This window comes from Oncorhynchus tshawytscha, linkage group LG09 (genome assembly GCF_018296145.1).
Source record: "Oncorhynchus tshawytscha isolate Ot180627B linkage group LG09, Otsh_v2.0, whole genome shotgun sequence".
NCBI lineage: Eukaryota > Metazoa > Chordata > Actinopteri > Salmoniformes > Salmonidae > Oncorhynchus > Oncorhynchus tshawytscha.
Window position 1 is genome coordinate 12,401,520 of NC_056437.1, and position 13,115 is coordinate 12,414,634.

At 45.5% G+C, this 13,115-nt stretch overlaps 1 protein-coding gene across 1 annotated transcript in view; it reads left to right on the forward strand.

Annotated features, from left to right (window-relative positions):
* LOC112257386 (dopamine beta-hydroxylase-like) overlaps window positions 1–13,115 on the forward strand; it is a 61,231-nt gene that overhangs the window by 12,557 nt on the left and 35,559 nt on the right. Inside the window, exons 3-4 of the mRNA XM_024430908.2 lie at window positions 8,190–8,447; window positions 9,004–9,180. Of these exons, the coding sequence (XP_024286676.2) occupies window positions 8,190–8,447; window positions 9,004–9,180 (435 nt within the window). The remainder of the gene's footprint in view (window positions 1–8,189; window positions 8,448–9,003; window positions 9,181–13,115) is intronic.

The window sequence follows — 13,115 nt, forward strand, 5'->3', positions numbered from 1 at the left end:
ACCTCGTCAATTTTACCCTTTCCAGGGAAGAGGCATGGGACACCTTTACACATATTCTGTACATGGCCTTCTTTCCCACCTCCTTGAACTCCCCCAGCTCCGGGGTATCGAAGGAAAGCAGCGTCCCCACGTCCTCTTCAAATGCCCCCATCGCAGCACTAACAATCAGTGCAGGGAAACACATAATCCAGACCCTCCTTCCACCGGTCAGAATTGGAAGTGTCAGTCACATACTGCAGATGAAGCACTGGCAAGGAATCGCAGACCTCATCGACGACCTTCCTCAGTAGACGAGATGATCGGATCCCCGCTCTTTCTCCCAGCTCCTCCAATCTGCTCCTGCTCTGCATCAGATGACCCAGCTTGGTACACCCCACGCCTAACAGGCATGAACGTAGGCTAGCTGAACCCAGAACACGGGACTGGATGGCAGTGTTGTGAAAAAGAGGCTCTTCAAAAAGCCACATCCCTGGTGGCGTGCAGGCCTTACGGGACTTGACAAAGACTCTCCAAGCCTGCATAACAGACTCATAAAATGGAGTCAGGCCAGTCAAATCACCCCCCTCCAGCTTTAAGAGGAAAAGATGCTTGTCAAAGCCCAAACAGCCCGCTCTCCTCATCAATATGTAGGCTGTTTCGACCCAGCTAGAACAGTCTCTGTACAACAATCTCTGGGCTGCTTGGAGCCTGAAAGCTGTGATCCTAGAGGAAATGTCCACCAGGCCTTGCCCACCCTCGTGCAGTGGCAGGTACAGGGCTGCAGCTTTAATCCAGTGTTGCCCAGACCAGAATAAATTGACAAGGGTCCTCTGAAGCTCTTGTATCAGACCCTTTGGTGGCTGTAAAATCATTAGTCTGTGCCACAGGGTAGAAGCAGCAAGATTATTAGCTACCAGGACCCGTCCCCTATAAGACAGCTGGGGCAACACCCATTTCCACCTTGACAGTCTGGCACACACTTTCTCCACTACACCCTCCCAGTTCTTTTTTTGAAAGACATCGGAGCCTAGAAAAACCCCCAAAGTCTTCATTCCATCTCTGCCCCACTGAAGCCCCCCTGGTAACCGTGGAGTAGACCCCATCTGAAGCTGACCTGCCCACAGCGCTTCACTCTTTCCCCAATTGACTTTAGCTGAGGAGGCCCCCTCATACACCTTTAAAGCGTTTGAGAGAAGCTTAACATCCTCACCCCTGTAATAAAAACTATCACAGCACTGTCTGCGTATGCAGATGACATCGTGGGACCCTTCGTTACACCTGGCACAAAGAAACCAGTAAGCTTCGCTCTTAAAAAACAAAGCATTGGTTCAATCGCCAGACTATATAACTGCCCTGAAATTGGGCATCCCTGCCTGATGCCCCTTTCGACAGGGATGGGGCAACTTAAACCACCACCCACCTTCACCATACACGAGGCTCCAGCATACAGTAAATTCACCCAAGACAGAAAAACATCCCCAAACCCAAAGGCTTTCATTATTTTAAACAAGTACTGGTGGTCCACACGATCAAAAGCCTTCTCCTGATCCAACGAAAGTAAACCCACATTTACATCAGACAGTTTACAAATGTCTAAAACATCTCTTATCAGAAACAAGTTGTCAACAATAGAGCGATCAGGTACACAGTAGGACTGGTCCTTGTGGATCAACAACCCCAGATACTCTTTCAACCTGTTTGAGAGACATTTAGAAACAATTTTATATTCTGCGCACAGCAAAGCAACAGGTCTCCAATTTTTTATGAGAGCCAAATCCCCCTTTTTTGGCAACAGTGAAAGCACTGCACATTGACAGGATACAGGAAGAGAACCCTCATGAAAAGATTCACACATCACTTCATAAAAGTCCTCCCCAATAGACCCCCAAAAGTGCTTATAAAACTCAGATGGTAAACCATCGATGCCAGGGGCTCGGCCTGTTGAGAGCTGCATAACTGCTGTGGACAGCTCCTGCAGTGTAATGTCAGCGTCCAATGCGACTCTCTGCTCAGGTCCCAATTTAGGAAGACCATGTAACAACTGTTCAGTACACATAGAATCACAATCCTCCGCCTTATAAAGGGACGAGTAGAAATCCACGGCATGTTGACGCATTTCAATATCATTCGTGGTCACCTTCCCACCAGGGAGACGAAGGCAGACCATCTGTTTACGTTGAAATGTCGACTTTCCTAGGTTAAAAAAAAAGCACTAGGAGCATCCATATCCTTGAGGGAAGCGAAACGAGACCTAATCAAGGCACCCTTCACTCTTTCATGCAGAAACGACCTCAGTTCATGTCTCTTGTCCTGTAAGTTCATGACTAGTCCAGGGTCATTCTGAGTGAGCAGCTTCAATTCAATAGATTTGATGTCCTGTTCAAGGGCCTTGATAGTCTCTTTAAATTCAGTTTGAGACAGAGCAGTATACTGTTGACAAAAAACTCGTATTTGGGCCTTCCCAACCTCCCACCATTGTCTCAAGGACTCAAAATTCCCTTTTATACCCCTCCATTTTTCCCAAAACAACAAAAACCTGTCACAAAACATGACATCATGTAACAATTTAACATTAAAATACCAGTAAGGTGATGACCTTCGTGGACAGGACAAGTGAATATCAACAGTAACCATATGATGATCAGAGAAACCCACAGGAGTAATGGCACACTTTCCAACCCTACTACAGTATTGCTCAGATACATACAACCTGTCTAACCGTGCTGCACTGACACGACCTTCATTAATTTTTAGCCATGTGTACTGCCTAACTTTGGCATTCCTTACTCTCCACACATCAGAAAGCTCAAACTCATTTAATAGGCCAGACAGGCAAGTGGCTGACCGCAGGTGAGGTTCTTCAGCGGTGCGATCAACAGTAAAATCCACTGTACAGTTCCAGTCACCCCTAAAACCATACACCCCTCTGGTCACACTGTCTTAACGTTTCCTTTAGTTGATCAAATACAGCAATACGCTCTGTATCCTCATTAGGAGCATAAACATTCAAAAAACAAACAAAAACCCCATAACATCCACCTTGACCAATAAAACCCGACCCTTGACAATCTCTGTTGTAGATACCACAGTCACCCCTAAGCCTGAGGAAAACAATATTGCCACCCCAGCACTGAAATTAGTACCATGACTGAGTATATGCTGCCCCTCCCACCACATACCCCAGTCAACCTCATTTTCCTCATCGCTATGTGTCTCCTGTAGGAAAACTACATTAAGCCTTTTCTGTTTTATTACTTCTAATACCCAAGCCCTCTTATTCCTGTCCCTTCCCCCATTCATATTGAGAGAACCTACCCTTAGTACCTCCATGTAGAAAAGAGAAAAGAAAAGCAGAAGAAACCACAGAGAAACCAACGAGAAAAAAGACACCTTATGAAGCATGATCATCATCATTATTTTTTTTCCTTCTCTTAACCTGAACACGTTTCCCACCACCTTTTGCTGCTGCAACAGCAGTAATAAATTTCCTCAAGCGAAACCGCTTCTTCTCACTCAGCTGGTCTAACCGCACCGTCTTCTGTAACATCACAGCTGACCTCACAAACTTATCAACATCAAAATAATCTGCCAATTTGACAGATTTCCCAAAAGTCTGATCCAGAAACTCATTTACCTCCACTAGATCATAAACTGAGTCCGCACCAGCAGCTGTCATATCTAAAGAGATATCCATATCCTTCTCTTGATCCTCCTCAGCTGAGAACACAGACAACTGACTCCCCTCTACCACATCCCTTTCAACACTCTCCACTTGCACCTCATCACTCGTACCAGGCATCTCCTCCACTATCTGGGAGACTAGCCCCACCTGAACATCACTACTCATAGTGGGCATCTTCTCCACTAACTGAGAGCCTAGCTCCACATGAACCCCAGCACTCGTAGTGGGCATCTCCTCCACTACCTGGGAGCTTAGCTCCACATGAAAACCCTCCTGTACCTCATTACTCGTAGTGGGCATCTCCTCCACTACCTGGGAGCCTAGCTCCACATGCAAACCCTCCTGTACCTCATTACTCGTAGTGGGCAACTCCTCCACTACCTGGGAGCCTAGCTCTACATGAACCCCAGCACTCGTAGTGGGCATCTCCTCCACTCCCTGGGAGCCTAGCTCCACATGAACCCCCTCCTTTACCCCAGCATTCATACTGGGCACCTGCTCACCAGTCTGAGGAACTGGCTCTTCAGATACATCCTTACCTTCTACAGCAATACTTTTCTGTTGCATAACATTTCCTTCTAATACAAGTTGCAACCCCGTACCCTCAACACGGATAACTTGTTCCACAGCAACAGGTGCTTGTGGCTGCTCTACCGCTGTCAGCTCACCTCTCCCTACATCAATGGGCCCAGGCGTCACGATGACCACCTGTGCCCCTCCCTCTGCCTTCTCCCTTTTCGGGCAAGCATGTCGCTTATGACCAACATCCCCACACTCAAAACACCGTTGACTACCCGTACTAGCATAAGCCATATACAATCTATTGTCATACTTGATTTTAAACGATAACTCTAAAGTCTGCTCCGGTGAGTCCAAAAACATAAACACCTGTCGCCGAAATGACATTACCTGTTTCAACGCCGGGTGTTTGCAACCCAACGGGACAACCTTAATTGAACTGGCGAACTTCCCAAAGCGCAATAACTCGCGCTCCAATAGCTCATTAGGAATAAACGGTGGTACATTTGAAATCGTTACCCTTGTTGACGGAGAAAAAAGCGGCGTAACTTGAATAAACATTCCTTTAAGAAGTACACCATGCTCAACCATCCGATCAACTAGACACTCTTCTTTAAGAAATACCACCACAGCTTTATTCATCCGGGATGCATACGCAATATTCTCATAGCCTACCTATACTCCAAACAGCAAGCAATGCAGGTGTAGAAGCACAGTGGCTAGGAAAAACTCCCTAGAAAGGCCAAAACCTAGGAAGAAACCTAGAGAGGAACAAGGCTATGAGGGGTGGCCAGTCCTCTTCTGGCTGTGCCGGGTGGAGATTTTAACAGAACATGGCCAAGATGTTCAAATGTTCATAAATGGCCAGCATGGTCAAATAATAATAATCACAGTAGTTGTCGAGGGGGCAGCAAGTCAGCACCTCAGGAGTAAATTGTCAGTTGGCTTTTCATAGCCGATCATTAAGAGTATCTCTACCACTCCTGCTGTTTCTAGAGTGTTGAAAACATTAGGTCTGGGACAGGTAGCACGTCCGGTGAACAGGTCAGGGTTCCATAGCCGAAGGCAGAACAGTTGAAACTGGAGCAGCAGCACGGCCAGGTGGACTGGGGACAGCAAGGAGTCATTATGCCAAGTAGTACTGAGGCATTGTCCTAGGGCTCTGGTCCTCCGGGAGAGAGAAAAAAGAGAGAATTAAAGAGAGCATACTTAAGTTCACACAGGACACCAGATAAGACAGGAGAAGTACTCCAGATATAACAGACTGACCCTAGCCCCTCGACACAAACTACTGCAGCATAAATACTGGAGGCTGAGACAGGAGGGATCAGGAGACACTGTGGCCCCATCCGATGATACCCCAGGACAGTGCCAAACAGGCAGGATATAACCCCACCCACTTTGCCAAAGCACAGCCCCCACACCACTGGAGGGATATCTTCAACCACCAACTTACCATCCTGAGACAAGGCCGAGTATAGCCCTCCGCCACGGCACAACCCAAGGGGGGGCGCCAACCCAGAAAGGAAGATCACGTCAGTGACCCACTCAAGTGACGCACCCCTCCTAGGGACGGCATGGAAGAGCACCAGTAAGCCAGTGACTCAGCCCCTGTAATAGGGTTAGAGGCAGAGAATCCCAGTGGAGAGAGGGGATCCGACCAAGCAGAGACAGCAAGGGCGGTTCGTTGCTCCAGAGGATTTCCGTTCACCTTCACACTCCTGGGCCAGACTACACTCAATCATGTGACCCACTGAAGAAATGAGTCTTCAATAAAGACTTAAAGGTTGAGACCGAGTCTGCATCTCTCACATGGGTAGGCAGACCATTCCATAAAAATTGAGCTCTATAGGAGAAACCCCTGCCTCCAGCTGTTTGCTTAGAAATTCTAGGGACAATTAGGAGGCCTGCGTCTTGTGAATGTAGCGTACGTGTGGGTATTTACGGCAGGACCAAATCGGAAAGATAGGTAGGAGCAAGCCCATGTAATGTTTTGTAGATTAGCAGTAAAACCTTGAAATCAGCCCTTGCCTTAACAGGAAGCCATTCTAGAGAGGCTAGCACTGGAGTAATGTGATCAAATTTTTTGGTTCTAGTCAGGATTCTAGCAGCCGTATTTAGCGCTAACTGAAGTTTATTTAGTGCTTTATCTGGGTAGCCGGAAAGTAGAGCATTGCAGTAGTCTAACCTAGAAGTAACAAAAGCATGGATACATTTTTCTGCATAATTTTTGGACAGAAAGTTTCTGATTTTTGCAATGTTACTTAGACGGAAAAAAGCTGTACTTTTAACAGTCTTGTTATGTTCGTCAAAAGAGAGATCAGGATCCAGAGTAACGCCAAGATCCTTCACATTTTTATTTGAGACGGCTGTACAACCATTAAGATTAATTGTCAGAATCAACAGAAGATCTCTTTGTTTCCTGGGACCTAAGAACAACTGTCTCTGTTTTGTCCGAGTTTAAAAGTAGAACGTTTGCAGCCATCCACTTCCTTATGTCTGAAACACAGGCATCTAGCGAGGGCAATTTTGGGGCTTCACCATGTTTCATTGAAATGTACAGCTGTGTGTCATCCGCATAGCAGTGAAAGTTAACATTATGTTTTCGAATGACATCCCCAAGAGGTAAAATATATAGTGAAAACAATAGCGGTCCTAAAACGGAACACCGAAATTTACTGCATACTGGACCCTATTCCAACTAAACTACTGAAAGAGCTGCCTCAATCTAGCTCCCTGGTATACAGAAAATACCTGAGCTCTGAAGCCATTTTCCAGAAAATTGTAACGGAAATGGCGCCGTGCAAGGGGATTTATACTAATGTTACTATCTGTACTTACTGGTGGCACAGACGCTGTTTCATCCTTTCCTACACTGACATTACCCTTGCCTAACGGTTGCGTCTGAAGCTGGGCTTGCAGCACAGCTATCCTCGCCGTAAGGCGATCGTTCTCCTGTATATTATGAAAATAGCGAATGCAATTAGAAGGCATCATGTTAATGTTACTACTTAGCTTCGGCTGTTGGAGGTCCTGACGAACCACGTCCAGATAACGTGTCCGGAGTGAAAAAGTTGAAGGAAAAAAAAAAGTTGAGTGAGGGAAAAACTAAAAATATAAACGGTAATTAAAAAGTAAAACCGGAAAGTTGTCAGGTAGCAAAGTAAGGTTGGCAACAAAACGCACAGCAACACGTAAACAAATATAGCAGGTGAAAAGAGAGAGACAGAGAGAGACAGAGAGAGGACAGTATAGAAGGTGAAAAGAGAGAGACAGAGAGAGACAGAGAGGACAGTATAGAAGGTGAAAAGAGAGAGACAGAGAGAGACAGAGAGAGACGAGAGACAGAGAGAGAGACAGAGAGAGACAGAGAGAGGACAGTATAGAAGGTGAAAAGAGAGAGACAGAGAGAGACAGAGAGGACAGTATAGAAGGTGAAAAGAGAGAGACAGAGAGAGAACAGTATAGCAGGTGAACAGAGAGAGACAGAGAGAGACAGAGAGAGAACAGTATAGCAGGTGAACAGAGAAAGACAGAGAGAGAACAGTATAGCAGGTGAACAGAGAGAGACAGAGAGAACAGTATAGCAGGTGAAAAGAGAGAGACAGAGAGAGACAGAGAGAGACAGAGAGAGGACAGAGAGAGAGACAGAGAGAGAGAGAGAGACAGAGAGAGAGACAGAGAGAGAGACAGAGAGAGACAGAGAGACAGAGAGAGACAGAGAGAGACAGAGAGACAGAGAGAGGAAGAGAGCAGGACAGAGAGAGAGACAGAGAGAGACAGAGAGACAGAGAGAGAGAGAGGACAGAGAGACAGAGAGAGACAGAGAGAGAACAGTATAGCAGGAGAAAAAGAGAGAGACAGAGAGAGACAGAGAGAGACAGAGAGAGACAGAGAGAGACAGAGAGAGGACAGAGAGAGACAGAGAGAGACAGAGAGAGAACAGTATAGCAGGTGAAAAGCGGTAAAGAGAGGAATAATAAAGACTGTGCTTGATTCTGATTGGCAGGAGGGTACTGTTCACCTGATCTACGGAGTGTTGGATCAGCCAATCCGCTCGCTCCAGCAGCTCAACCTGTCCCAGATTGAGACGGGAGTGCAGAGGGCCCTCCTGCTGCGCCCAGACACCCCACCCCCCTCCCTGCCCCAAGACGTACAAACCCTGGAGGTCCGGACCCCCGACGTCACCATCCCCACCCAGGAGACCACCTACTGGTGCCACATCTTCCAACTGCCACCCAACATGCCCAAGAACCACATTGTCATGGTAAACCGCTAAACCTAGTCCTTTTCAATGATGGAACCAGAATTAGAATGACATTTCGTTATTCCATAGAATTAGAATGACATTTAGTTATTCCATAGAATTAGAATGACATTTAGTAGTTCCATAGAATTAGAATGACATTTAGTAATTCCATAGAATTAGAATGACATTTAGTTATTCCATAGAATTAGAATGACATTTAGTTATTCCATAGAATTAGAATGACATTTAGTTATTCCATAGAATTAGAATGACATTTAGTTATTCTATTAGGATTATTCTCAGTAATTCTATTTCTATGGATGTAACCATCGAGTCCAATTCCATCAAACCCTGGCCCCTAGGCATTCGAATAGACTTGGATAAGTGTATGAATGTAATCAATATGACAATATCCCTCCCATCCTTATTGCTTAGCCCTACCCAATCCTTGGGCATAGCAATGAGTTTGAAAATCACAACAGTAGAGTCAATACCAATCAATCTCCACCTCTTCTTTCCTCCTCCTCCTCCTCCTCCTCCTCCTCCTCCTCCCTCTTCATCACCCCCACCCCAGTATGAGTCGGTGGTAACCCCTGGTAACGAGGCCATAGTGCACCACATGGAAGTGTTTGAGTGTTCTCCTGAGATGAGTACAGTCCCACAGTACAGCGGGTCCTGTGACTCCAAGATGAAGCCCGCCAGCCTCAACTACTGTCGCCATGTTCTGGCGGCCTGGGCTATGGGGGCTAAGGTAATACACACACAGACACCAGAACTGGGTTCAAATAGTATTCCTTTTTTTTCAAGTGCTTACAGTGCCTTCAGAAAGTATTCACACCCCTTGACCTTTTCTACATTTTGTTGTGTTACAGCCTGAATTTAAAAAACTGCCTGAATTTTAAAAATATTAAATGTAGATTGTTTTGTTGTCTCTGGCCTAAACACAATACTCTATAATGTCAAACTGGAATGATGTTCTGATAAATGTTTACAAATGAATTAAAAATGAAAAGCTGAAATGTCTTGGGTCAATAAGTATTCAACACCTTTGTTATGGCAAGCTTAAAAAATGTTCTGGAGTAAAAATGTGCTTAACAGGTCACATAATAAGTTGCATCGACAATAATAGTGTTTCACATGATTTTTTCATGACTACCTCATCTCTGTACACCACACATACAATTATCTGTAAGGTCCCTCAGTCATGCAGTGAATTTCAAACACAGATTCAACCACAAAGACCAGGGAGGTTTTCCAATGCCTCGCAAAGAAGGGCACCTATTGGTAGATGGGTAAAATATAAAATAAAAAAATGCAGACATTGAATATCCCTTTGAGCACGGTGAAGTTATTAATTACACTTTGGATATTGTATCAATGTACACAGTCACTACACAGATACAGGCGCCCTTCTTAACTCAGTAGCCGGAGAGACAGGAAACCGCTCAGGGATTTCACTATGAGAACAATGCTGACTTTAAAACAGTTGCAGAGTTTTATGGCTGTGATAGCAGAAAACTGAGGATGGATCAACAACATTGTAGTTACTCCACAATACTAACCTAAATGACAGAGTGAAAAGAATATAGACGGTACAGAATACAAATATTCCAAAACATGCATCCTGTTTGCAACAAGGCACTAAAGGAAATACAGCAAAAAATGTGGCAAAGCAATTAACTTTTTGTCCTGAATACAAAGTGTTATGTTTGGGCAAATACAACACATTACTTATTGAGGAGTAACTAAAATGTTGTTGATCCATCCTCAGTTTTCTCCTGTCACAGCCATTAAACTCTGTAACTGTTTTAAAGTCACCATTGTTCTCATGGTGAAATCCCTGAGCGGTTTCCTTCCTCTCAGGCTACTGAGTTAGGAAGGACACCTGTATTCTTGTAGTAACTGGGTGTATTAATACACCATCCAAAGTGTAATTAATAACTTCACCATGCTCAAAGGGATATTCAGTGTCTGCTTTTTATTTTATTTTACCCATCTACCAATCAGTACCCTTCTTTGCGAGGCACTGGAAACCACCTTGGTCTTTGTGGTTGAATCTGTGTTTGAAATTCACTGCTTGATTGAGGGACCTTATAGATAATTAAATGTGTGGGGTAAAGAGATGAGGTAGTCATTTAAAAAGCATGTTAAACACTATTATTGCACAGAGATTGAGTACATGCAACTTATTATGTGACTTTAACTTACTCCTGAACTTATGTAGGCTTGTTATAACAAAGGAGTTGAATAGTTATTGACTCAAGACATTCCAGCTTTAATATTATGGGGTATTGTGTGTAGGCTGTAACACAACAAAATGTGGAAAAAGTCAAGGGGCGTGAATACTGTCTGAAGGCACTATAGGTACACTGACACTTTGAGGGCATAATTGGTTAACATAGTAAAATCCTGAACAGTAAATCAAATCAAATCAAATCAAATCAAATCAAATCAAATTTTATTTGTCACATACACATGGTTAGCAGATGTTAATGCGAGTGTAGCGAAATGCTTGTGCTTCTAGTTCCGACAATGCAGTAATAACGAGCAAGTAATCTAACTAACAATTCCAAAAAAAAAAAAAAAAAAACTACTGTCTTATACACAGTGTAAGGGGATAAAGAATATGTACATAAGGATATATGAATGAGTGATGGTACAGAGCAGCATAGGCAAGATACAGTAGATGATATCGAGTACAGTATATACATATGAGATAAGTATGTAAACCAAGTGGCATAGTTAAAGTGGCTAGTGATACATGTATTACATAAGGATGCAGTCGATGATATAGAGTACAGTATCAACGTATGCATATGAGATGAACAATGTAGGGTAAGTAACATTATATAAGGTAGCATTGTTTAAAGTGGCTAGTGATATATTTACATCATTTCCCATCAATTCCCATGATTAAAGTGGCTGGAGTAGAGTCAGTGTCATTGACAGTGTGTTGGCAGTAGCCACTCAATGTTAGTGGTGGCTGTTTAACAGTCTGATGGCCTTGAGATAGAAGCTGTTTTTCAGTCTCTCGGTCCCAGCTTTGATGCACCTGTACTGACCTCGCCTTCTGGATGACAGCGGGGTGAACAGGCAGTGGCTCGGGTGGTTGATGTCCTTGATGATCTTTATGGCCTTCCTGTAGCATCGGGTGGTGTAGGTGTCCTGGAGGGCAGGTAGTTTGCCCCCGGTGATGCGTTGTGCAGACCTCACTACCCTCTGGAGAGCCTTACGGTTGAGGGCGGTGCAGTTGCCATACCAGGCGGTGATACAGCCCGCCAGGATGCTCTCGATTGTGCATCTGTAGAAGTTTGTGAGTGCGCTGCTGCGCCTTCCTCACGATGCTGTCTGTGTGAGTGGACCAATTCAGTTTGTCTGTGATGTGTATGCCGAGGAACTTAAAACTTGCTACCCTCTCCACTACTGTTCCATCGATGTGGATGGGGGGGGTGTTCCCTCTGCTGTTTCCTGAAGTCCACAATCATCTCCTTAGTTTTGTTGACGTTGAGTGTGAGGTTATTTTCCTGACACCACACTCCGAGGGCCCTCACCTCCTCCCTGTAGGCCGTCTCGTCGTTGTTGGTAATCAAGCCTACCACTGTTGTGTCGTCCGCAAACTTGATGATTGAGTTGGAGGCGTGCATGGCCACGCAGTCGTGGGTGAACAGGGAGTACAGGAGAGGGCTCAGAACGCACCCTTGTGGGGCCCCAGTGTTGAGGATCAGCGGGGAGGAGATGTTGTTGCCTACCCTCACCACCTGGGGGCGGCCCGTCAGGAAGTCCAGTACCCAGTTGCACAGGGCGGGGTCGAGACCCAGGGTCTCGAGCTTGATGACGAGCTTGGAGGGTACTATGGTGTTGAATGCCGAGCTGTAGTCGATGAACAGCATTCTCACATAGGTATTCCTCTTGTCCAGATGGGTTAGGGCAGTGTGCAGTGTGGTTGAGATTGCATCGTCTGTGGACCTATTTGGGCGGTAAGCAAATTGGAGTGGGTCAAGGGTGTCAGGTAGGGTGGAGGTGATATGGTCCTTGACTAGTCTCTCAAAGCACTTCATGATGACGGATGTGAGTGCTACGGGGCGGTAGTCGTTTAGCTCAGTTACCTTAGCTTTCTTGGGAACAGGAACAATGGTGGCCCTCTTGAAGCATGTGGGAACAGCAGACTGGTATAGGGATTGATTGAATATGTCCGTAAACACACCGGCCAGCTGGTCTGCGCATGCTCTGAGGGCGCGGCTGGGGATGCCGTCTGGGCCTGCAGCCTTGCGAGGGTTAACACGTTTAAATGTCTTACTCACTTCGGCTGCAGTGAAGGAGAGACCGCATGTTTCCGTTGCAGGCCATGTCAGTGGCACTGTATTGTCCTCAAAGCGGGCAAAAAAGTTATTTAGTCTGCCTGGGAGCAAGACATCCTGGTCCGTGACTGGGCTGGGTTTCTTCCTGTAGTCCGTGATTGACTGTAGACCCTGCCACATACCTCTTGTGTCTGAGCCGTTGAATTGAGATTCTACTTTGTCTCTGTACTGGCGCTTAGCTTGTTTGATAGCCTTGCGGAGGGAATAGCTGCACTGTTTGTATTCAGTCATGTTACCAGACACCTTGCCCTGATTAAAAGCAGTGGTTCGTGCCTTCAGTTTCACACGAATGCTGCCATCAATCCACGGTTTCTGGTTAGGGAATGTT